General features: G+C 38.4%; 1 protein-coding gene across 1 annotated transcript in view; it reads right to left on the bottom strand.

Moving 5' to 3' along the window:
- Window positions 1-815: 815 nt before the first annotated feature.
- LOC127438762 (contactin-associated protein-like 5) overlaps window positions 816-27,468 on the bottom strand; it is a 102,526-nt gene continuing 75,873 nt past the window's right edge. Inside the window, exons 12-24 of the mRNA XM_051694589.1 lie at window positions 25,088-25,207; window positions 21,264-21,464; window positions 19,203-19,359; window positions 17,738-17,865; window positions 17,422-17,592; window positions 14,249-14,467; window positions 12,930-13,169; window positions 8,189-8,413; window positions 5,971-6,104; window positions 4,838-4,925; window positions 3,725-3,928; window positions 3,576-3,647; window positions 816-1,881 (exon numbers count right to left, since the gene is read on the bottom strand). Of these exons, the coding sequence (XP_051550549.1) occupies window positions 1,679-1,881; window positions 3,576-3,647; window positions 3,725-3,928; window positions 4,838-4,925; window positions 5,971-6,104; window positions 8,189-8,413; window positions 12,930-13,169; window positions 14,249-14,467; window positions 17,422-17,592; window positions 17,738-17,865; window positions 19,203-19,359; window positions 21,264-21,464; window positions 25,088-25,207 (2,162 nt within the window). The 3' untranslated portion in view covers window positions 816-1,678. The remainder of the gene's footprint in view (window positions 1,882-3,575; window positions 3,648-3,724; window positions 3,929-4,837; window positions 4,926-5,970; window positions 6,105-8,188; window positions 8,414-12,929; window positions 13,170-14,248; window positions 14,468-17,421; window positions 17,593-17,737; window positions 17,866-19,202; window positions 19,360-21,263; window positions 21,465-25,087; window positions 25,208-27,468) is intronic.

Raw genomic sequence — 27,468 nt, 5'->3', positions numbered from 1 at the left:
TAAAAAAAAAAAAAAAGAAAAAAAAAAAGAAAAAGAAAAACACCTTTAGCAGATATACACATTTAAAACAGTCTTTCTCTTCTGGTAAAACAGACCAAAATATGGACCACCTGCCACTGGCCAGCAATAGCAAATGCTAAATCATGGTTTTGACAAGCTAAATTCTACTGGATAAAATAAATGACACGCACCAAACCTTTTTATGGGGTCTTTAAAAACAGCATTAAAATTGGCACTATGCAGGCCTACTTTCTTAACAAATATCCCTGAAATTACTTTTCTGCTGACGTAAACAAAGCCATATGGGCCGGGAATAAGAATGCCAACCAATAATAACATAGCCCAGTGGTCATGATCCAATCAAATCCCAATGCATGAAATCAAGTCCTCCCCTACATTATTTCCTGCTGTATATTCTGTATACCTCCAAATAAGTCACATCATGAAAATGAATGGGTTGCAAAGGCATACGTTTCATCCTTTAAGTCAACAGGAAATCAGAAATGAATTATTTTCGTATATATGTCTTTTTTTCAACCCCAACCATGTAATCTAGTACATACTGTAATGGCTAAAGTATGTTTTGGTTTTCTGCATGCCGCTATGTCTTGCACACAGTGCGTGTGATGTAAATTTTGTCATCAACACAGTCCGCGAACATTCCTAGTTTTCTAGCCTCATGTAATGGTGTGCGTCATCTGTGCACATCTCAAACACTTCCTTGCAGGCTCGCAATCAACAGAGTGTACTCCCCTGTGTGCAAGATGCAACGGCATGCTGAAAAACAAAGTAAACCATAGCCTTATGCCCAAAAATGTAAAAATATGAAAGTTATATGTTGTCTATAAAATACTGTAAGTAGGGAGTGAATGTATAAAGAAGAAATAGAGAAAAAGCAGGAGGAAAAAACAGAAACCTACTGGTAACATCACCCACTTTATTTGCATCACTACATTGTGCTCGCCTGTCGCTGAACAAGACCATTCGTGCTGGATTAGTCCTGCACCAGAGCCGCTTGATTCGCCACAGTCCACAGACTGGAGACCGTTGTGTGTTTGCTTGTCTGCCAGAATGACTCGCATGTGTGTGAGCACAAATGATTCCTTAATCTCTTTGTTGTCTGGTTAAATAATTAGCCCTGAAAGCAAGAGAGGGCTGAAGGCCATGTTTGTGTAAAGCTTCAGAGATTTGAAGCCACCTGATCTTCTAATTCTCGGAAACACAACAAAAAAAAAAAAAACACAGCAAAGAACCACTGTTATGAAGACTGAGTCGGTCTTTTGAAATCCACCATTCTGCCAATGCATGTATGGCATAATCCAACAGTCATATCTGTATCATTGCCGTTTGTACGTAGAAATACGATCAGGGTTGCCTTGGCTCTGCAATACAAAGTGGTGTTATCCTATATTAGTTCATGAGGCACTAACAATCCCATGCCTCAATTCGGGCCCATTTCGTCCACTTGACCTACCTGGGACCCTATCAAGGGCACTAAAATCTGCAGTAGTAGAATTTGTTCCCTGATTTCTGAATGAAAAGTAGAGTGGTTTGGAGGGTGAAGGGCACTGGCTGTGTCCACAAGGCTCAGCAGACTCCCCAACCCCGGTCCACTGGTTTGGCACCGCAGGCAGGATCAGAGCGGCTCAGTTGGGGTCATGAGGTTGGACGGCACAGGTCAGATGAAGTATTCCTTCCTGCTGTCTCTTATGGCACAGTGGAGGTCCAGCTCAGCCCTGTATCTGAGCTCTGGCCTGGGCTGCCGATCTTTTTCCTTGACAGCGGGCATTTGCTGAGTGCGTTTGTGTCGATGACGGTAGAGGAAATGGGTCATGATGGCCACAGCGCAGAGGGTAATGAGCACTACTGCTGCTATCAAACCTAAGGGAGAAAGAGAATAAATATATGGATAACTGTTGGCTAGACATTCTCTTTGAGGTGGTGTGGCCTAGTGGTTAGATATCTGGGCTGGCAATGGAAAGGTTGTAGGTTCAAACCCCATAAGGTTTGATCGATAAACTTTGGATGAAAGCTTCCACAAATGGCTGCAGAAATCCCAATAAAGAAGTACAACCGACATAATACCAGACAGGACGTAGAGATGATCCATACAATCTAAAACTCAGCATTGCTCATGAATATTAATTATGTTATGTTCGCCCAGTAGTCCTTGATGATTTGCTAAAAGCCGAACGTTGGAAGGTGAGCACTTACCATTACCGTTTGAACATTCGTTCAGTCCATTGTTGACAATTGTTTGGCAGAGGTAACTCCTTGGTCTAATGGCCAAAACATACTCTATGCAAGTATGTGAACTTAGGTGCTTCTAGCTACGCAAGAGCTTTTTTGGTGCATTGTTGACCACAATTCCTAAGACAGTGAGAGTACATGTTGCATTCTTAACATTGATGCAAGAGCTGAACATTCGTTCAGTCCATTGTCGACAATTGTTTGGCAGAGGTAAATCCTTGGTCTTACGGCCTAAACACATTCTATGCAAGTACGTGAACTTAGGTGCTTCTAGCTACGCAATCGTTTTTTTTTTGGTGCGTTGGTGACCGCAATTCCTAAGACAGTGAGAGTACGTGTTGCATTCTTAACATTGACGCAAGACGCTCTAAGGGACATAATGTGAACTCTCCACTTCTACTGTGAGTTTTCTCCTTCAAGGCATCCACTGTCATGGTGGAGCATCAGTTTGAAGAGAATATTGCTGAGCATAAGGTAAAGTCAATGTTTTTATAAGAACTTACCTGAATTACACATACAGGGAAATGGCACAGATTTCTGAAAGAAACTCTATCGCTCCTTTGAGTATTGAGGTTTGTTACCACCACAGTAATGCAAGAGCAAACATTAATCATGTTTATCCAGACCATGCATTAGCAATGTGTTAGCCAAGCGATTGTATTTGTGTACGTTTACTTGCATAATGGAAAGTTTCTGGCCTTAATGTCACCATTTTATATGGAGGGCTACATGTCTTTCTTTGTGCCGTAGCCAAGCAGAACAAAACTCTTAAAATAAAAGTATCATATCTCAAAAAGACAGGGTGAGATGAACTTGTAATAGTTGCTCGCCCCTGGCTACCAGCTTGTGTTGATGCAATCGCAGACTTTACGATTTAAGGGGAGTTCACACTGGCAGTGATTAAAACGCTAGAGGTCATCAAATCTCTGTACTGTTGGTTGCTAGGCATTCTTACTCAAGTGCTTTATCAGGCAGCAGCACTGTCTGCACTTCCATTGGCTGACAGCACATTGTGTCACTGCTCGTTTGCATAAAGGTGAACTTGTCTTAACTTTTTAAATTGCTGTCGCTCATGTCGCCTAAAATTGCCAACTGTAATTGAAAGTGGATGCCTTCCAGTCGCTTTGTCATTGCAAACTGCTGTCAGTGTGAACATGCCTTTAGTCTTTCACACTCCTGTTCATTACCCTAGGTGCCTTTATGAAAGATGACACCACATCATGTGATGTGAATCCTGGCAAAATTGCCCTCTGAGGTTTGATTTTACAGCTTGTTTGATTTTGAAAAGCCCTGGGAGTACAAAGGTACAGGAAAGCAGTACTTACCTCCGATTACTGCAGAGTCGCTTTGGGCAGCGTTCATAAGCTTCTTCCCTCTACTTCCCATGTCTGCATTATCTGTGAATAAATTAAATAAGAAATATGGCAATGATATTTAAATGTGCCTTGAGTTCAAGCTTTGACTTAATACCAACCTGATAAAGATCTGGATGAAGATTTATCTGCCAGCTCACCGCAATTCGACTCTACTAAATTGCCGAGCACACTGACCAATGAGCTTCCTCGATTTAGTATGGCTGCCTTAAGAGGAGCCAAATGGTTGAACTGAACTGATGACAGGCAGCCAATAAAACCTCTTGATCCAGCCTGGAGAACCTCCTCATCTACACCAGCTCGGCCTATGAAAGACAAGGATGCAGTACCTCAAATTTGATTGGTGGACATAACGTTCTATACTCTTTCACACAGACTAACCTATATTCGTTCTATGATACTAGAGATGGTTAACTAGTCATCCAACATTGGGCAAGTTAGTGATGTCAACAAGTGAGTTTATCTAGAATTTTTAAGTATTTTTATAGCTTTAATATGTAAAATATTCAATGTTTGTATAAAAGGTATAGATATTTACCCTGTTTATTTTTTCAAATATCTGTCAGTTATCCTATTGAAAAGCTGCGTTTAGCATCAATACATTCTTAAAGGGGCCGTTCGCAAAAGATGTGTTATTGAATTCAGTTTGCGCTACTTTTTTAAATTGTTCTTAATCTTAACTAACAATCTTAACATGCCGACAGATGTCTTTGGGCATTGCGTTGTGTCCCACTGTTTCTTCAGAGTGCATTTTTTATGCATTTTAAGACAACATCAGGTTTCAACTTTTAAAAAATGTTTACAAAAAATGTGGAGACCCCTGTGATCTGTTCCATTCTGATGCTCTTTTTCTAGCTGTTTTTAAACACAACATGTCCTACATGAACCCCCCATAAGAGACACATCTGATCTGAATTTATTCTAGACAACATTGACCTTAAAAAAAAAAAAAAAAAAAAACTAAACAAAACGTAATGTATAAAGGGCTTCCTTAAGACATACTAGCCATTCAGACAACCTAACAACTAGTCGATTTTGAAAATATGTAGTTTTGAACATCCCTACATTGTACATTGTAATAGTAAGTCAACATGCCCAAACAAAGGATTTTTGCCCATCAAACTATCTAAAAGTGGCTTAGAAATTAGTCAGTTAAGCAAGATCTTCTATCTACACCCACCCCTTTAAACTTGGAATTTAATTAAAGCGCCTACCTGTGACTTTACCCAATGTCAAAGATCTTATCGTGATAAGCTCTTTGTCCGTGGACAGGCTGTATTTCAGATTGGTATCTTTATCAATCTAAAAAGGATACAGAAAGAGAAAGAGAGAGTGATGTGGCATGACACACATATTACTTGTGCAACATACCTTTCTGTCATGAGATTCTACAAATACTCTGATATTTTTGTAGGTGGAAAACAAAAGCGGTTGTATGTTAATTTGCAATGTTGTGTAAAGAATACTGATGACATCCTTCAGTTGAAGCACTGCTCAAGTCTGTTCTAAGGGGGCTGAATGAAGACTTTAACATATGATCAGCCATGCACATCAGTGCACTTATTAAACCCAGAATTTTACTTCAGCCTGAAATCAAATCCAGTCGGAATCATTTGGAAGGAATGTGATAAATGATACATAGTAGATGATCCAAACAGCGACTTTTCCTATGCCAACATTGGGCCTCATTCATGAAACATGATTAGAATGAATTTCTGTGTAAACTGTTGCATGAATGCAACCCAAACCTTAAATAAATTGTGTAATTTGCTTGTAAAAAAAAACCTTGAGTTAATTGGCAAATGAATGTGATCCACACCTTTTATCAAATTTCTGTGTAAATTGTTCGTAAAACTTTCATGCGTAAATTGTCGCATGAATGAAACCCAAACCTTAAGTTAAATTTGTGTAGATTGGTTTAAAAAAAAAAAAAAAAAAAAAAAAAAAACATTGAGTAAAATGATGAATGAATATCATCCACTCCTTTTATCAAATTTTTGTGCAAATTGTTTGTAAAACCATTCTCATGTAAACTTGTATGAATTTCTGTGTAAATCTTTTGTAAACCCATTATTGCATAATTTGTTCATAATTCTGCAACAAACAATTCACACAGATAGTGGCTGTTTTTATGTTTCATTAATGAGGCCCGTATTTATAATCATTTATTTTTTAGACATGCACAAATATGTTTTAAACTACACTACTTTTTCCTATACATGTTATGAGTTACCATGGAACTCAAGACACTGTCTCAATTTCTTAATAAATTTGTTTAATTTACTTGAAATTAACATGTTTTGGACAAAAGTGCCCTGTATTCAATCGCCAATGAATCCCAGCTCACCTGGACGTACATGTCCCGTCCCTCTCTATGGATCTGGACTCTATGGAGCTCTCCGTTAGCCATATTTAGAGATGTTGGCATGAAGACGTCAGGCTCTTTCTCTCTGTTCAGCCGATACCATATCTGCAAACTCCCTGTGGGATGCCAGTGAGACACAAGGAAGACAGGCAATTGGAGACATGAGTGAGACAGAATCAAGACAGCAAATCACACTCGACTGGCTTATTTCCTTCCCCACTGATGAGGGTAATTGCAAGCTGACCGCTGTTTTGAAATATGAGAAACACAGGAAAAGATGCTCCTCTCCAATCATCATCATCACAATCATCATCGCAGTAATCATTTACAGCTTGAAGGTAATCAAAAAACAGCTCTGTCTGATCCAACACTGTGATTCTTCACATGTCATAACAGGACAAAAGCATCAACAAATTAAAATGTAACATTTGTCTGCTGTGTAGTCATTAAAAATACATTTATAGAGTATATTAAGGCTATGGCTCTTTATTCAACCCTATATTAATTTAGAATCTGCTATTTAGTGTTTTACAGCGTAATATTTGAAGAAAAATATTTACATATATGGGTGAATCTCAAGAAAACATGTCTAGATCACATTTCTCCTCGCAATCAAATATGATGGAATATATATATATATATATATATATATATATATATATATATATATATATAATTAGTACAACTGGCAACCAAAAGTTTGGAATAATGTACAGATTTTGCTGTTTTGGAAGGAAATTGGTACTTTAAATCACCAAAGTGGCATTCAACTGATCACAAAGTATAATCAGGACATTACTGATGTAAAAAACAGCACCATCACTATTTGAAAAAAATAATTTTTGATCATATCTAGACAGACCCCATTTTCAGCAGCCATCACTCCAACACCTTATCCTTGAGTAATCATGCTAAATTGTTAATTTGGTACTAGAAAATCACTTGCCATTAAAACAAACACAGTTGAAAGCTATTTTGTTCATTAAATGAAGCTTAACATTGCCTTTGTGTTTTTTATTTTTATTTTATTTTTTTAGTTGCCACAGTATGCAATAGACTGGCATGTCTTAAGGTCAATATTAGATCAAAAATGGCAAAAAAGAAACAGCTTTCTCTAGAAACTCATCAGTCAGTCATTGTTTTGAGGAATGAAGGCTATACAATGCTTAAAATTGCCAAAAAACTTTTTGAGATTTCATACAAAGGTGCACACTACAGTCTTCAAAGACAAAGAACAACTGGCTCTAACAAGGACAGAAAGAGATGTGGAAGGCCAGATGTACAACTAAACAAGAGGATAAGTACATCAGAGTCTCTAGTTTGAGAAATAGACGCCTCACATGTCCTCAGCTGACAGTTTCATTGAATTCTACCCGCTCAACACCAGTTTCATGTACAACAGTAAAGAGAAGACTCAGGGGTGCAGGCCTTATGGGAAGAATTGCAAAGAAAAAGACACTTTTGAAACAGAAAAACAAAAAGAAAAGGTTAGAGTGGGCAAAGAAACACAGACATTGGACAACAGATAATTGGAAAAGAGTGTTATGGATCTTAACCCCATTGAGTTTTTGTGGGATCAGCTAGACTGTAAGGTGTGTGAGAAGTGCCCGACAAGACAGCCACATCTATGGCAAGTGCTACAGGAAGCGTGGGGTGAAATGTCACCTGAGTATCTGGACAAACTGACAGCTAGAATGCCAAGAATCTGCAAATCTGTCATTGCTGCATGTGGAGGATTTTTTGATGAGAACTCTTTGAAGTAGTTTAAGAAGTTCTGAATATCTTTTTTCAAATTGTAATACTAATTTTTCACATTATTAATGTCCTGACTATACATTGTGATCAGCTGAATGCCACTTTGGTGAATAAAAGTACCAATTTCTTTCCATAACAGCAAAATCTGTACATTATTCCAAATTTTGGCTGCCAGTGTCTATATATATATATATGCTTTTGAGGTATGTTTTTAATTTAAAAAAAAAAATTGTAATGCAAAAAACATTGTCCTAAAAAATAGACTTTCATTTTTATTTTTTTATTTAAATAAAATAGAATCTCTCTCTCTCTCTCTCTCTCTCTCTCTCTCTCTCTCTCTCTATATATATATATATATTATTTTATTTTTATATGTGAAATATGACCCTTATTACCCAAATAACAATATTAATGCTTTGCTCTGCATTGATAAACAGTTGTATACCGTTGTGAGCCAGTATTATGGCCATGTACTGTTGATGGTAGGTGTTGACTGTCAAAAGCATTGTGGGCATCTGTGTCGTGAGGAAACTGAAGGCGATGCTCTCTCGTGAATTGCTGCTTTGGGCATAAATGGCCGAGGACTGGCGACTATGGTTGCGTATCACAGAAAAAGGTTCCTGGAAGGTGTAGGTCACTGAGGATCCACTTTCAAAGGATACGGAAACTTCTGCAAAGTAGGAAAACACAAAAGCAGGGAAATTTTGTAGCAAACGCTGACAGGTAGATTTCAGATACTCAATGGCCATGTATTCAGTCCCTTGTCAGCATATTAATGAGCTGTTGAACATCAAGGACAAAATGCTGAATGGAAAGAGTCCAAAAACAATGGAGGAAATGAAAGATTTAACTCTAAATTAATGCAAAATTATGCTTGGACTGCAAGTGACCCCTGGGCATCTTGCGCTGTTCATTTACTCATAATATTATCTGAATAGAAACACCATTTCTATTCAGAAGAGTATTGAATGTGTTTAATTCAATGGGTCTCATTCATGAAACACAATAACAACAAATTTCTGTGTAAATTGTTTTCACAAAACCACTCTTACATCAATTGTCACATGAATGCAAAACCCACCTTTAATTAAAGTTCTGTATAAACTTTTTCATAAAGCCATTCTTGCGTAAATTGCTGCATAAATGTGACACACATCTGTAATCAAATTTCTTTATTAACTGTTTGTAAAACCATTCATATGTTAATAGTCAAATGATTGCGATTAATAGAACTCCAATAATAGCATTTCTGTGTAAAATTGAGGTAAAACCATTTTTCCGTAAATTTTCACATGAATGCAACCTACACCTTTTACTGGATATCTGGGTAAAACCATTCTTACATATTTGTCGCATGAATGAGGCTCATACTGTATGTGCAATCAAATTTCTGTTTACATTGTTAGTAAAATCATTCTTATGTAGTTGTTGCATAAATGTGACACAACTGCAATCCACACCTTTAATCAATTTTCTGTATAAATTGTTCGTAAAACCATTCTAACGTATTCAAATTTCAGTGTAAAATTGAGGTAAAACCATTCTTGTGCAAATTGTCGCATGAATGTAACCCATACCTTTAACTACATTTCTGTGTAAATAGTTTGTAAAGCCATTGTTGCGTAAACTGTTGCATAAATGCGACACACCTGTAAACACATTTTTGTGTACAATTCTGTAAAACCATTTTTTGCGTAAATTTTTGCATAAATGCAACCCATAACATTAACTTAATTTCTGTGTTAAATTGTTCTTAAAGCCATTAATACGTAGCTATTGCATAAATTTGACACATCTGTAATAAAATTTCTTAACACATTTTTGTCAAAATTATCATTACATAATTGTTGCATGAATGCAACCCATACATTTAACCATATACGGTACATGTATACATTTTTCAGAAAATCATTCTTACGTAAATTGTCCTAAAGATTGCTCACAAAACTGCTATTACGTAAATTGTTGCATGAATGTAACCAATCCTTTTAATCAAATTTCTTTGAAAAAAATAAACTGTAAAATCATAAATGCGACCCACACCTGTAATCAACTTTCTGTGCACATTGTTAGTGAAAATTATTCTTATGTAAGAATGCAACACACACGTTTATTTTATTTCGGCATAAATAGTTTATAAAACCATTCTTGCATATATTGTTGCATAAATGCAACAAATTTCTGTGTAAAATGTAAGAAATGTAAGAAACCATTCTTACATAAACTGTTGCATGAATGCAACCCATACTTTTAATAACATTTCTCCAAAACTTGATTGTAAAGCCATTCTTACATAAATTTTTGCATGTATGTGACCCACATCTTTAATTTAATTTCTGTGTTATTTAATTGTTAAAACCATTCTTACATATATTCTAATGTTAATTTCAGTGCAATTAATGTGCTATCGAACATCAAGGACACAACGCTGAATGTAAATATTCCAAGAAACTGATTAATAAAATATTTAACTTCAAATAAATGCAAAATTATGTTCAGACTGCGAGTGACCCCAGGCATCTTGGAGTGTTTATGAATTCATAATATTATCAGAATAAAAACACCATCTCTCTAGAGTCCAATAAAGCAAAAACAAGAACACTGTCTCATTCACAGAGTGTTGAATGGCCCTGCATATCGGAAGATCAAATATGATAAAGGGTTTACTGACGGCAGAGAGGTTTAGCATTAAATGTGATGGCCAGGGAGGGTCCCTTGGGATTGGTCAGGTTGCATCCCTTTGAGGGAAATTCACCCAAACAGCGGCGGTTCATGGTCTTGGACGAAAACCATACAGAAAGGGAGAGCAAGAGAGAGAGAGAATAGCAGAAATGCAGTGAATATCATGTTTTATCCTGCTCGGCTTTGATCAGGCGCAATCTTTGGGCATGGTGCCGTCTTCAGAAATCAAGGTTACCGAGCTCTTTAACTAGCTCCTTCTGGAACACACTTTGATACCTTGCAGAGGCACAGTGAGCCTACCAAATTTAAAACAAACTGCTTTTGAAGAAGAACTGTTCCCTAAAACCAAAGAATACACACTACAAAAATGCAAAAACCTTTGTTTTATACAGCAAAAATAAACAAAAGCAGGTAACACCACGTTCAAGCAAACAAGCAGATGCAAACAAGGTCCCAGCAAATTTTTTCAGTCCACACTGAAAACGAAAATGCTGTCCCAGCGAAAATATGGTAAAAATATTAATAATAATAATAATAAGTGAATGGAAAATAAAATAAATGATATATAAAAATAATAATAATAACAATAGTAATAATAATAATAATAATAATGACTGCTTTCATACAGGTTTCTTGAATACTCCTCTTGTCTGCCATTGGTAGATAGCCCCGCCCCCAAACTCACACCATTGGTTGAGCAGATCTTCCTGTATCAGGCTGGTCAGGATGTGCAAATAAACAGGGCAATATTTTGATTGTGCCACAGAGTAATGTTGAGTTCGGAATGGCATACTACCCATACTACTTTTACTACTTCTGCCATATGTGTCTATGGCGGAAACAGTACGAGTAGTATGGTTGTGTGCAATTCCGAACTCAGACTTAAGCCTAAAGTATACTTTGGTCAAATGTGAACTGAGTGTTCGCGTACAGGATGAGTGATGCAATTCTCATCATCAGCTCGAGCACTGAATGCGCACAGCCCGATTTTTCCAACCGCTCGTCTTTGAACGTGCAGAATTCGCGAGCGCCTGGTATTATTTGCACTAATTAATGGGTTCAAAAGGTGGCAACACTCACATTTGAGCCACTGTTGTCACGAAGATGCGCTAGAAGAAGATGAAGAAGAAGATCGCCGGTAAACAACAGGTGGCGAAGGTAAAAACGTAAACAGTGGATGTGCATTTCAAGAACGCATGCGTAAGGAGGTCTTGAGATACCTACATTTGTATAACTCAAGTCTGAAGGACAATAAAGACATATTTATAGGTCTAAACTCCTGAAAATAAATAGTCCGGTGTCTCATTCAGTCGTAGCGCACACGCACCAACTACCTGTGTATGCGCACACCATCAAATGGAGTATACTTTGACAGGCTCGTGTTCGCCTACGCAGACGCTGAATGTTCCTGTCAAAATCGAAGTATACTTTGGGCTTTACACTTTTTGAGGGAATCAACCTACGAATGGCTTACTTAAAGTATTTTAACATCGAAAAAAGTGCATAAGACTTACGAGCCTGGAAATTGTAAATGCAAAATGGACGCATTGGGCGATTTCATATATTTCTTTCTCTCTTTTTTACTTCCGAACAACGATAGGAACTCTGTTTTTTTAGTACTAGCATAACAAAATGTCAACATACTGTTCTACTCTTAAAGCGGAATAGGTTTTTTCCAAAATCACTAAACCAAGACCAGAATTTCCAATTGTAACTTCTCCAAGAGCTTTCAACATCTACCAAACTAGGTACAGATTTTCTGACTGTTGCTGTTTCGCAAAGTGGACGATCAAACCTTGGAAAAATCTCAAAGATTTACATGGACGGAATGTTCATACAGGCCAATATTATTCAAACTCCAACTGTCAAGAAATTCAAATGTAAACGACGTAATGCTAAAACAGGCCAATACTATTTAAACTCCAACTGTCAAGAAATTCAAATGTAAATGATATAATGCTAAAACGGGCCAATACTATTTAAACTCAAACCGTCAAGAAATTCAAATGTAAACGATGTAATGCTAAAATGGGCCAATACTATTTAAACTCTGACTGTCAAGATATTCAAAAGTAAACAAACACTCACAAGGCCTTAAGACTACTTTAAGTTCCTTCATTCTTCAAAGTTTGCCTATGTACAACGTAGTTGTGTAATTAAAGTTTATCTATGTATTTTATCATTCTTGCGCTTCCATAAAATTAATATGGAAAATTGGTGGCGCAAGTCTGTAGCCTCAGAAACGTCATAAATGAGCAGAATATTCTGGCAATCTTTACTGCTACTCTTCATTTACAGTGCAAAATAATAAAATTCACACAAAATAAATTGATCAGTCAAATGTCTTGTCATTTGTTGCAGTCACAACTGTTTATGACAAAATATGAAATTAACATTAAAGAGATGCTGCAGTATTGGCTAGTTATTATAAAAACTCAGAAGAGGATTTTTTTGCTTTATGGTGTAACACAGATATGGTGATATTACATCTTTTAATTGCAAACCTTTCTTGCAGCTGGGTCCTCCATAGGCAGAGTGTGTGCAGTCACAAACATAACCGCTGCTCTTCTCGATACACTTTCCCCTGTTGTGGCACAAGCTGTTCTGGCTGCTGCAGTGACCCGGGCATCCTGAGCTGACCCCAGGTGTCATTTTAGCTCGTTCCTCAAGGTCAAGAGTCATTCCGTTGATGTTTAAAGACCTGATACATCCAAGAAAGCCTCGCTGCCTAGATGCTGTTCCTCCTGTTGATAATAGATACAATATTACTACATAATCTTGTGGTAATTGGTAGCAATATAGAATATACAGTACAGTAGTTGAAAGTTTAATAGATCTTCAACTAAAAGACAAAATAGATGTGTCAGCAAACAATAATACACAGAGATATTGGCCATAACCCTTAAAAGAAAAGTACACCTAAAAATCTAAATTTAGTCATCATTTACCAACCTACCCTCACCCGATGCATATAGTAACCAGGGGCTATCAAGCTCCAAAACATACAAGAAAGTAGCATAAATGTGGTTCATTCGACTTGTCCACTACATTGAGTCGTTTGAAGCCATTCAGTGTTTTGAAATTGATTTATTGAATTATTCACTGAAAGTCTTCCCCTCTTTAGCTTTCAAACCTTAGTCACACATTACAACTCGAGATGCTTCGCGCCAGGTTTTACGTCAACGATTTCGAACATCACTGGTTCTCGCATGTCTTGTGGCCAGTTGCGACATAATGCACTTGAATGATTCTAATTGAATGGAATTAAATGTATGTATATCAAATTTTGTGCTCGCTTTCAATTCAAAACATTTAAATGCATCACATCGCAGTTGGTCACAAGACATGAGAGAACCAATGATTATCGAAATCACTGACAGCGCCACACATCTTGAGTCGCAAATGGGAGCGGAAGATTTTGAATGAATAAGAACATAAATTTCAGTCTATTCCTAACACAAAGGTATTGTATGGTTTTAAAATACTTGAAATATAGCAGTATAAAGTTGTATAAGACTACTTTAAAACCACCAGTGCAAGTCACCGTCATCCATGTAAATCACCATCTGCTTTCACTGTATGAAAAAAAGTGGCTCAGGCAATTTTGTAAAATGACTCCTATTGTGTTCCACAAAAGAATGACACATTTTATTTATGGGTGAGCAATCCCTTTAAAAACAACAATAATTAACATTTCCAAAGGAAAATAAAACTAATAAACTAATTAAAATGTGCATTTAAAGTCTATTACCAACATCTGTGTAGAAGTACATGGATATTTTTCTTTTGCAACCCGCCGGCATGGGGCTGTCACTATGCTTACCGATAAACAGCTGGCTGTTAAGATGGAGGTGGGTGTGGCCTTCGGAGGGGGCCTCCAGGAAGCGCAAAGGCAGCTGGTCCACCTGCAGTGATGCCTCCTTCACGTTCCTCTCCGCTCGTACGTAATGCCACTGCTTGTCATTCAACGGCACGTGAGACTTAACTGTCAGAACCACCGGCCCATTCCCAACGTCAAAGGTGAAGGTCAGGATAGAGGGAGCTATGGAAATCGGATTGCAGTGAAAAGAAGAAATGGTGCAAATTACCACATTCCAACAGGAAAGAGTGGCATTAATTTATCCAAAATGTATTAGTTTTTATCCAAAGCAACTTACATATAGGTGCATTAAAGGTATATACTCACTGAGCACTTGTAGACAACATTTTCGTGCTGATCAGTATTATTAATCACTATTAGTATTCATTAATCATTTTGTAGCACTATTAATCATTTTTACTATATTATTACATTTATACTTTTATGTTATGTTGTCTTTGTATTGTCACATTTACCTTTATATGTTTACTATAAGCTTATATAAGTTGCATACAAATTTGTATTTCTCTCCTATGTCTGATAAAAAAAATAAAATAAAATAAATAAATTAATAAAATAAATTCACTAATTCTTGGAAAGTACATTTGTGTCTGGCTCCACGACTTTTCAATAGGGAAAAGTTCAACCTCTTCACACTTTATTAGGTACACATGTACACCTACTTATTCATGCGATTATCTAATCAGCCAGTCATGTGGCAGCAGTACAATTCATAAAATCATGCAGATACGGGTCAGGAGCTTCAGTTAATGTTCACATCAACCATCAGAATGGAGAGAAAATGTGATCTAAGTGATTCTGACTTATTTGAGCTGACAGAAAGGCTATGGTAACTCAGATAACCCCTCTGTAAAATTGCAGTGAGCAGAATAGCATCTCAGAATGCATATGTCGAACCTTGAGGCAGATGGGCTACAACAGCAGAAGACCATGTCAGGTTCCACTATATTAGGACCATAGTGTTCCTAATAAAGTGGTCGGTAAGTGTATATTTTCTCAATATGTGTGTTCCCTGCTTGTAGGACTGTAAGACTGGACTGCAATGATTTTAATTTGCTTTTCACTTCACCAAGGTTCCTCAAGACATCATTAGGCTAGTTTTGCGATCTTGGTGCACTCAGTAATTTTTTTTTAAATTTGTCCTCTTGGACTTACAGTGACATCTAATGGTGTGGGTGCAGCATCATTCAAACTCTGTAGTTTTCAGTTACTGATACAAATGTACTCACTATTCACAGTCAGCCATGATTGATTTTAATCCATGAGTGTAAGATTCCAATAACAGTACCGTTTCTGACATTAAGCGAGTAGTATTTGGCTGGTCGTGAGATCTTATAGCCCTTTCCCACCTACAGTCCTGTTACTGACGCCGGGATCGGAGCTACACTTTTGTTTGTTTAGGGCTGTTTTATATGAACTGTGGCTGCATCGGCAAACGTAGGCAGCTGCCCTATCAGTTAGTGGGTTACACAACAGTGTTTTTGGATGAATGGGAACTATCTGAACTATTTAAAAAGCACCTTTTTTCATACTACATTCATCCATCCTTATACAGCCTCCAAAGGCAGCATTTTCCAGTTTTCAGACACAGCTTGTGTCTTCAGGTTACAGTTTAAACTGGCCGTGTGAAGTGTCCTGTAGCCAGAGGGAGAGGAGAGACGAGGCAGCGAAAGCGCGCTTTAACCACGGAGCACATGCTGAACTCAGTGGACAACATGTTGAAAATGCACTATAAACCTATTTATCAACACAATCTTTTATGATAAAGGCTTTTATGACTCAACATAAATTACTGTACTGAAATACTCACTCACTGACGTCTTGATGCAAGTTAACCACGCAGTAACAGGCACAAAATACTTCCCTCATGTAAACTAGATTTAATGACAGTTTTGTGTATAATAACGTTCAATTACCCACTCTCGATAAACATCTGATTATTTATATCCGTCATCCCAGGAAAAAGTAGATGTAGTAATCCAGAAATCACTTTATTTTCTGTATAGTCACAAAGTACAGATGCGATGAAAACTCAAATCGTGTCTCCTGATGAAGTCACACCCACACACCCACACACATGTGAAATGGGTGATTCTCTTTGGATACTTTGTTTGTTATATGTTATTTCTAGTAAGGGAATTGTAAAATTAGTGCAATCCTACGAGTAGCAAGCTAGCAGCTAGTTTGTTTACTAACGGTGGCTGTGGAGCTCCTCTCTTTTTTCAATGCAGGTTTTTGACCAATCACATGCTGCAGCTCCTCCCACAGTCCCACAGGAGCTAAAAATGTCCTCTAAAATGGCTTCGAGGAACTATAGTTTCTTAGGTGCGAAAGCGACGAAAAGAACTAGACCGGGGAAAAGTACCTAAAACGGGCTTTAGTACCGCCAGTGGGAAAGGCCCTATAGTGGCTCCCATGTGGGGACACTCTAAGCAGCTTTTATTAGGTTACAGATGTGACTTGAGTCTTAATCTCAAACTATACAGTATGTTTTAAAATTACAATTCATGGCATAAGGAGTACACCTTTTTGAACTGAAACATAGAATAACTGAAGACCCAATGCAACATGAAACTACAGAACATGAAGGCAAGCCCTGATGGTGAGTTGGGCCAGCCGTCTCAATTTTCATGTTTACATTAGTGTAATTACCTCTTTTATATGCAGCCAATGGATTCTGAGAATACTCAGTGGAAAACTAGCCCTTATACTTGGTAGATTATTTTTAAGAAGATGAAGGCAGGCAATTTGATGAAGACGAACAGCATCAGTGAACTGTGTACAGTAATTACACAGTTGAGGATTTCAGAGGCTACTGAACACAGCGGCACAGTTCAGTTAAACTGCTCTTTTGAGGGAAATTAGCTCCGTCCACTCCTCTTTGCTGCAAATACTAATGACATTGTATGAGTGGGTTTTAACATTTTATTTGCGCATTTGTGTTGCTTGAGCATTAGCTAGATGGGTGAATCTGACAAAACCTGTTAAGAACATTTGACTTGTTATTGTTCTTTACAGATTCTACAGTGTTTTCTATCTTCTTCTGAAGATCTTGGTTCACCTGCAGTTGGAAACTTAGTTTTCTGAATGTCTCGTATCAATATGAAGGGACTCACCACTGAGCTCCACTCTGATGAAGTCTTTCGCACCCATATTTTCCAGGAATACTCCAGAGGGAGCTGTAGTTTTGAAGTAGAGGGAGATGTCAACACTCAGCTCGGCCTGGAGCGTTGGGAAGTGCAGGTAGGACGACTCCTGGTAAAAGGAGGCGGCATTCCACAGAAACCCTGTCAGAGGAAGTCAGAGGAATTATTGTTTTTTTTTTTCCCCGATTATACTACAGTATTTGTTGTGTTAAATTTCCAATTCAATGGCATTCAAAAATGCTATAATGAGATATTGATGAATATTTATCATTTTGGCCTTACGTACTGTCCCCATAGCAGTGGAGAGATCCCACTCTGTAGATTGCCTCTGACCCCGTTCGGTTTGTATCGCCTACCAAGATCTCGGACACTGGTAAGTGTTCTTTGTAGGACAACACTCCTGTGTCATTCTCCCTGTTCACAACAAAACAAGAACTGTTTACATAAGATAAGTTATTATAATGTAAACAGCTAGTAAGATGATATTCAACAGATATACAAAAACCCTACAAAAAAAGATGGTCAAAGTTGGTCTCCCAGCCTGGTCAGGCTGGACTTTTTGCTGGTTTTAGAGGGGTATTTGGCACTTGTCAGCTGGTCAGGTTGGGAGACCAGCTAGACCAGTTAAAGACCAGCTTGGCAAGGCTGGAAAATCAGCTAGACCAGCTGAAGGCCAGCTAGACCAGCTTTACCGGGATGGGAAATCAGATAAACTAGTTGAAGGACAGCATGGCCAGACCGGAAGACCAGTCGAAGATCAGGTGAAGAACAGCTTGGTCAGACTGTTAGACCAGCTAGACTTAACAAGTCCAGTGTGGCAGAGGGGGCGTGGTCAAGCGTCCATCCGGAGAGAGAGAAAGCGGTAAGAGCGCTTGCACCTGAGCTAGATTATGTGTAACACCTGTCTCTAATTCCAGTGAGCATGGGGAGAGCGACATATAAGCAGCCACGCCACCAGCAGAGGAGAGAGAGAGTTTGGTACAAGGAAGGCCACGGTGCTCCTGAAGCTGTTACGCTCATTCTATTGTATTTGTGAAGCTGATATGTTTAAGTAACTACGTGCCTATGAAAGCTGATGTGTTTAAGTAACTACGTGCCTGTGAAGCTGATGAGTTTGTGAAGTTGTAAAGCACTGAAGTGGCCGATTAAAAGTCTTACCTGAGCCTGGAAAACCCGCTTCCCTGTTTTCTCCTTCCCTTCTGCTGTGAAGTTGTTACATCCAGCTAGGCCAGGCTAAAAGACAAGCTAGACCAGCAGAAGACCAGCTTGATCAGACTAGAAGACCAACTAGACTAGCCAAGACCAGCTTTGTCAGGCTGAGAGACCAGCAGATGACCAGCTTGGCCAGCCTTAGAGACCATACAGACCAGCAGAAGACCAGCTCGGCCTGCCTGAGAGACCAGCTAGACCAGCTTGGCCAGGCTGGGAGACAAGCTAGTCCAGCTGAAGACAAGGTAAACCAGCAAAATACCAGTTAACCATGCTGGGGCACTAGATGGACCAAATGAAGACCAGCTAGACCAGCTAAACATCTTGGCTGGTCTGGGCGACCAGCTTGACCAGCTTAAACCAGCTCAGACCAGCAAACAAGCTTAGGCTAGTTTTGGTTAGTTTTTTTTTTTTTTTACGTTTTTTTTTCAGCGGGGAAGTCAAGTGAAAAATCGACTAATGTAGAAATAGACTCATAATTTAGACAAACACAATGATGGATGGCTTAAAAATGTGACTAAGTGTATACAAATGCTGTTTACCATGAGTTGCGGTCAGCATCACAGTTGCAGAAGTGGTTCATATCGATGCAGTTCTCATCCAGGCTGCAGGCGCATTGCTGCACCCCCGGGAGAAATCCACCCCAGTACGTCCTTCTCTCTCCTGCCTGGTCCAGCCACCAGGACAAGGGCGTTCCATCTAGAACAAACAACACAACACATCTTTTCATTTCACTAATAACTGTGACATATACATCCACTTGAGCACAGAAAAAAAAATAAAAAATCCTTAGCCATGCATCAATACAGATATTCTGTGCAACTGCCAATTATTTTTTGTTATGGCTGATAACCAATTTGACGTCCAATATTAATAATCTATACTGTTTTGCCTATTGTTTTTAAAAATGAAATAAAGTCAACGTTTACACTATCCAGAATCTAGGCTTTTAGAATTTTACAAAAAATTAGCCCTGGTAATATTACAAAATAAATGAATAATTAAATAGAATAAATAAATTAATTAATTAAACATTAACACCATCTAGAATGTACAATTTTACAAAAAATGCACGCTGATAATATTCAAAAATAAATAAACGCGGTATTGATACTATCGAATGTAGAATTGTACGAGAATAAGCTCTGTTAATATTTAAAATAAATAATTTTAAACAACATTTACACCTAGAAAGTAGAATTTTACAAAAAAAAGCATATAAATAAATAAATATCATATATGCAATCTAAAATGTACAGTTAAAGAAATAAGTGCTGATAATATAAAAAATGAAGATTTACACTATCTATAATGTAGAAAAAAAAGTGCTGATTTAAAAAAAAAAAAAAATTAACAAAAACCACATTTACACTCCTAAAATATAGAATTCTACAAATATAAGCCCTGATATTTAACAAATAAATGAATAAATAAAATCAACATTTATAGAATGTTACTGTTAAAATATGCCCTAATAATATTTAACAAATATATATGAAATAAATACATGAATAAAATAATAATCTGGAATGTAAAATGAATGTAATGGGGGGAAAATGGATGTAAAAAATAAGTTATCAATATACGTAAATAGGTAATATACTGTATATGGGTATCAATATAATGTACATCTCCACATTATGCTTATATTTGCACACAACTAAAAGCTGTAGAAGTAAAACACTCGCCAACCGTAAGACATTTTTATAGACAATAGCTATTGCCATTCCTCAGAGGTAAACAGGCCTGAAAAGGAGCCAGTCAAGATAGATATACTTCCATGTTTTTTTCCTCACAAATTTAGCATTTACACTCCATAATCCCCCAGGGAGAATCTGGCCAATCGCTGTTCCGCTACAGACACCGGAGCGCTACAATCTGGACCCAACTTCAGATCTCATTATGCAAATTCTCTGAGCCCGGCACAAAATGATGAACAATTTCAGGGAACGCCTAGTTCATAAATGTCACCATTTCCCATCAATTAAAATTGTAATTAGATTGGGGTCAAGTCAGATTATAGATCTGAACAAACTCCACTTTGGGTAAATCATCCGATGAGGTGAGACGTTTTAATCAAGGAACAAGGACTTGGAAAGGACACAATTGAACCGATAGTGAACGTGATAATTGACTGCTTTCCTTAGAAGGAAAGAATTATCAATGAATATCAAGTAACACTTTATAATAACTTTCAAACCTTTCAATAATGTGTTATTTAAAAATATTTAATAAGATAACCCTAACCCTACTACAATTTAAAAAGTAAAAGTATTTAGACACTTAAGACGTGGAACCAGTAAAAGTAATTGAAAAACATTTGCAAAAGAAAAGTGAAGGAAGTTCTGAGAAAAGCTCTAGCATCACGTGTTGCTACTTGGTTTGATATTTTGTTATTTTATTCATTTTGGGTCTTAAGGATCCAAATAATTTTAGGGCAACATTTTATTTGTAAAATAGCATAAAATCTAGACCACTACTTATTTTACAGTAATTTAATTTAACATCTAAATTAGTGTACTAAGTTGCAATGTTCAGAGTTTGAAATACACAAAATCAGTTGACATTTAAAGACTCTGAATCCCAAACTGTATAATACCAACCCCATGTGTTGAAGAGGCGGGACTTCTTGCAGAGATAAAGCACTTCCTGCTGACACTGTTCAGATCTGCCCACAAGCGTCCGCAGCTGTTCCAGAGACGCGCTGTAGTTAAATCTCATCACATGAGGCTTCTGAAGGGACGACCCTTGAACTCTCACCATCTCTGTGCTGTTGTGGGTCACTACAGTCCAAACCTTATCCTCTGTTTAAAACACACACACACAAATACACACATTCATTCGGCTGCAACTAATCTTATATGTAATTATGATATATATGCCACCTAATTTTAAGTCCATGGCTTCACATTTGGACAGTTAACAAAGGCACATTACTTCCAGGCAGTATTTCACCAAAAATGTAACAACCTAACTTAATTCACAACATATCCTAACTACTGTCCTGTAAATTTAACAAGCACATCAGCCAATGGACATGTCAAAGTGGAAGAGCATAATACTTTTAAATACTATTACTACATACTACTGTATTTGAAAGACAGCAGTATGCAGCATGTACAGTATGTTGCGCACAGTAATAATGTACATCAGTCAATGGATATGCCATATTGGAATGGCATACTACATTTTACTATTATTACTACTTTTTACTACAAACAACTGTATTTGAAAGAACATGGTATGCAGCATGTATGCTGTGCCCAGTAAAGCACATCAGTCAATGAATATGTCATATTGGAATAGCATACTAATTTTTACAACTATTACTACTTTTCTTTACTACAAACTACTATATTATACATAGTATGCAGCATGTACAGTATACTGTGCACAGTAATGCACATCAGTCAATGAGTATGCCATATTCTAATAACATACTACTACTTTTTACTACTTGCTACTATTACTACATTTTACTTTATTCAAACAAACATAGTATGCAGCATGTATACAGTGCTCAGTAAAGCACATCAGTCATGGATATGTCATATTGGAATGGAATAGTACTTTTTACTATTATTACTCAATTTTACTGCAAACTACTGCTGTATATTTGAAAGAAAGTAGTATTCAGCATGTATACTGTGCTCAGTAAAGCACATCAGCCAATGGATATGTTATATTGGAATGGCATGCTACTTTTGACTACTATTACTACTTTTTACAACAAACTACTATATTATACATAGTATGCAGCATGTATACTGTGCTCAGTAAAGCACATCAGTCAATGAATATGTCATATTGGAATGGCATAATACTTTTTACTACTTACTACTATTACTACATTTTACTATAATTGAAAGAGGGTAGTATGCAGCATTTATACTGTGCTCAGTAAAGCACATCAGTCATGGATATGTCATATTGGAATGGAATACTACTTTGTACTACTATTACTACTTTTTACAGCAAACTACTATATTGTACATAGTATAGAGCATGTACAGTATACTGTGCACAGTAATGCACATCACTCAATGAGTATGTCATATTGGAATGACATACTAATACTTTTCACTACTTGCTACTATTAATACATTTGACGATATTAGAACAAACATAGTATGCAGCATGTATACTGTGCTCAGTAAAGCACATCAGTCAATGAATATGTCATATTGGAGTGGCATAATACATTTTACTACTTACAGCTATTAATACATTTTACTGTATTTGAAAGAAGGTAGTATGCAGCATGCATACTGTGCTCAGTAAAGCACATCAGTCAATGGATATGTCATATTGGAGTGGAATACTACTTTTTACTACTATTACTATATTTTAGTGCAAACTACTGCTGTATATTTGAAAGAGCATAGTATGCAGCATGTATACTGTGCTCAAAGCACATCAGTCAACGGATGTCATATTGGAATGTCATACTACTGTTTACTAATTACTACTATTACTACATTTGTCTATATTTGAAAGAAGGTAGTGGAGCATGTATACTGTGCTTAGTAAAGCACATCAGTCAATGGATATGTCATATTGGAATAGAATACTACTTTTTACTACTATTACTACTTTTTTCTGCAAACTACTGCTGTATCTTTGAAAGAACGTAGTATGCAGCATGTATACCTTGCACCGTAAAGCACATCAGTCAATAGATATGTCATATTGGAATGGCACTCTACTTTTTACAACTACAAGTACTACTTTTTACTACACGCTAATATATTTAAGAGGAAGCGGTATGCAGCATTTACTGTATTAGGTACTGTGCACATTAATGAACATGGATATCATATTGGAATGGCATAGTACTTTTTAGTACTATTATAATTTTTTTAGTACATACAGTACTACTATTTTTGAAAGTAGTAGTATGCAGCATATAAACCGTGTACAGCAATGCACATCAGTCAATGTCATTGGAATGGCATACTACTTTTTACTACTCTTACCATTTTTTTTTTTTTTTCCAAATTACTTAATTTGAAAGAATTATGTAGCATATATACTGTGCACAGTAATAATGCACATCAGTCAATGGATTTGTTATATTAGAATGGCATACTGTACTACTTTTTACTACTATTACTACTTTTTACTATAAACTACTACTGTATATTTCAAAGATCATAGTATGCAGCATGTATACTTAAAGCCACAAAGTAAGGTCATCTAGTCACCATACTACTGTTTGAAACATTTATCATTGCATACTCCATACAATATACAATTCTATAATGGTAAGCAGCATGGAGTATATATTATACAGTATGCAGTATTTTTCCATTTCAATCATAGCCTAGCTTGTTTTTATCTGTACTGTCAGTTTCAAAGTTGATCTTTTACTAAATTCAAAGTACAAAAGCAGAACTCACACCTCTGTGTTCCTCCTCCCTTCATTCAATGACAAAAAGTGAGTTGTAATCCAGATAATAGCATACACAAACCTTAACGAGAGAGAGCACAACTTCAATTAGCTTTAAAAATAAAGCCGCATGGCAAGTTTCTTCCAAACCAGCGCTAAGGCCAATCTTCACGACATCTCTGATGTGAGCTCTCATTCATCCTGCAAACACCACACCAGGGGGTTGTGTTTTCTCAGCTAGTGGGCACTTAAGCCTGTGTGTGCCAGGCGTACATTAATTTACATTTCCTGCGGCATTTCTAATTAATGTTAGCCAAAGTCAATGGCACTCAATTCTAGTGGATCAAAATGCTTTATCGCAATTCTGCAGGAGATGGGTAATATATTATGGAACAAGCATGGTGTATTACAGTCCAGCAAAATGGACCCCGCCCTGATTTCTCCGGACAGGCCTGTCATTCTCCACCCTGGGACCCAAAAAGCCCTGGGACACAATGCAACATCCATCAGCGATTGGACAAGTTCAAGTTCTGATTAATGACTCCGCCTTCATGTGGACTCAAACAGATTTCCCCTGGCCGAATTTTCCCTTCAACAACTCAACAACTCTGTGCTATAAAGAACTCCCAAAACACAAATAATCAGGAAATATAGGCTAGAAAGAAATTTAGATCAAATATACGGCGGTGAAACTGCAAAATAAAAACCTTGTATCTTCGATTTTGTTTTCTTGTATTTCCTTCCAAATGCATGTCTGTGAATCTTAATGTACATATATAAAGCATTCTGTAAACACAGTTTTAAAAGGTTCTACTTAATAATTAATAAACTTAATAATTAACTAGAACTTAAAAACTGAGAATCTGGAACTGCATTCTAAATTGTAATGTTTTTTATATACAGTATGTAACTTGTGAAGGATATAAAAAAAAAAAAAAAAAAAAAAAAATGCATATATTTCTGTCTCTATTTTTATCCCACACCTCCAGTATTAATGTTAACATTCATGTTTAGTTTTTTCCCCCTCGGAGGTCTTACCGGTTATGTTGCAGTAGACGATGATGGATTTGAGCGGCCCGCTTCCATCAGGATCGACTGAGAAAAAGCCTGAGGCACTTCCTGTGAGCCGATGGGCCTCACAGGAGGGTTCAAAGATGGCTGATCAGAAAACAGCAACAAAAATGTCAAATTAGTTCATGTTCAGCTTCATCAAACAAAGTAAGTGCTTGTTTGCCGTTTGTAGGGAAGATACTTATTGGTTTGCATTGTTTTGGATTTTCTAACCAAAATGAACACTGCAAAAATATTTTTCTAGTTTTTATTAAAAATGTCAAAGCATCCTTAAAACAATATATATTTTACTGAGAAGCACAATTGTGAGATATTAAGACTTGTATCTTTATTTTATCTTATCTTAAAGTTTGGTTCCCTATCTGTCACTCACTCGACGTTGGTGTCGATGTAGTGACACTAGGGGTCACTCTTGGGAGCCCGAGACACCTCTGGTCTTTGATAAAAGGCCAACGAAAATTGGCGAGTGGTATTTGCATGCCACTCCCCCGAACATACGGGTATAAAAGGAGCTGGTATGCAACCACTCATTCAGATTTTCTCTTCGGAGCCGAACGGTCATGCTCACTGAGCTGAATACTACTGTTCATTCATCTCTGCTGGATCTGACGGCGCATTTCAGCGGCTTCTCCCTCCTCTGTACTGGTGCACTGCAGAGAATGCCCCTGGGCGTTTCGGCAGAAAAATTAGAGAGTATATTTTCTGAAAGAGCATTTTTTCCCTCTAAAAGAGTATATATTTCTCTAAAAGAGCGCACACACGGAATGTCTTTTTAAAGACGCGTCTTTTTAAAGATGCTTTTCCGATTGTGTGTTATTCCTGGTTGTGCTCGTTATCTCTCACCTTCTAACGGTCACGATCACTGTCTTTCATGTCTGGGCACTGCTCACGTGGAGACAGCGTTCGTGGATGGTCATGTTCTCATTGCGAGAATATGTCCATGGCAACGTTGCGGTCGCGGCTCGCCTTCGTAAGAAAGCGAGCCACCCCAGAGGCTCCCGCCTCGGTCCTTTTACCCACGGGTTTGAGGCCACTGGGGGCGATTTGGGGACCCCAATGAGACCACCTCCGCCGGGTATCCCCCCACGGACCTCAAATTCCCCGATGGACGGAGGTCACGGCGCGGTCTCTCGGGTGGACGATGGCCACACTAGTGGTCCAGGAGCGCCACCTTTGGCTCAACCTGGTCGAGATGGGTGAGGCCGAAAAGACACGATTCCTTGCTGCCCCCATTTCCCAGGAGGGCCTATTCGGCGACACCGTCGAGGACTTTGCCCAGCAGTTCTCGATGGTAGAGCAGTAGATGGATGCTAGCCGGCTTATCCTGCCCCGGCACGGCTCAAGATCCCGCAACCCATCTACTCATCGCCAAGGGCATCCCCCTGCGGTGACTGCACCGGCTCCGCCGCAGCCTGCCCCTTCGGCCTGGCACCAGCGTGAAGCCCACCACAGGAAGCAGACGCCACCCGTCTCGCGGCCGCCCAGAACCCGTGAAAAGCTTCAAAGCGCCCTTGAGACGGGCGACCCAGGGGCAACGAAACCCGCTGCTCTGGAGCTGGTAAGCAGATCTTCATCTTTTTGTTACCTTTTGTATTTAATTGCGCTGCATGCCCAAGTGGCTGCAGTACTCAAGAGCTCAGCAAGAGTGGTTTCCTTGTTCCCTGGGTCACGTATCCGGTGTGTACGGCTGGCATCACGACCACCGTCCACCACTCCATTTGGCAGGTGGGCGCTCCAGCGGCGGTCTCCCGCCCTGAGCGCCCAGCTGTGGCACAAATCCGCCCCTGATGTGACAGTCTCCACGGGTCACGAGGACAGGCCTCTTCCTCCCCCATCCCAGGCTGTTCCAGGGGTGGTCACAAGGAGCCAGGTAAGTGCTTCGATGTCCTCGGACTCAGCACGGCCACGACGTGGTGTGGCACCTCGAGCTCTGCCCTGCCGCGAGGCCCCACCTGCCGGTACATACGATGACATTGTCCCTTTGGTCCCCCTTGCGCGGAACTTGGACGCATGGCTTGCGCCTTCCAGTCCGTCACGAGGGCTGGTCCGGACCGTCCGACTCGGCTGCGCGATTCACTTTGCTGGGCATCCGCCCAGGTCCAGCGGTGTCCACTTCACCTTTGTGAAAGACGAAAACGCTGCTACTTTGCGCGGAGATCGCTACCCTCCTACGGAAGGACGCGATAGAACCTGTCCCTCCAGCCGAGATGAAGAAAGGGTTTTACAGCCCCTACTTCACTGTACCGAAAAAAAGGCGGTGGGTTGAACCGGGTTTTACACAGACTCCCGTTCAAGATGCTGACGCAAAGACGCATTCTAGCGAGCGTCCGGCATCAAGATTGGTTTGC

The sequence above is a fragment of the Myxocyprinus asiaticus genome, chromosome 50 (assembly GCF_019703515.2).
Source record: "Myxocyprinus asiaticus isolate MX2 ecotype Aquarium Trade chromosome 50, UBuf_Myxa_2, whole genome shotgun sequence".
NCBI lineage: Eukaryota > Metazoa > Chordata > Actinopteri > Cypriniformes > Catostomidae > Myxocyprinus > Myxocyprinus asiaticus.
Note: the sequence above shows the minus strand (reverse complement) of the source record. Positions and strands in the feature narration are given on the sequence as shown.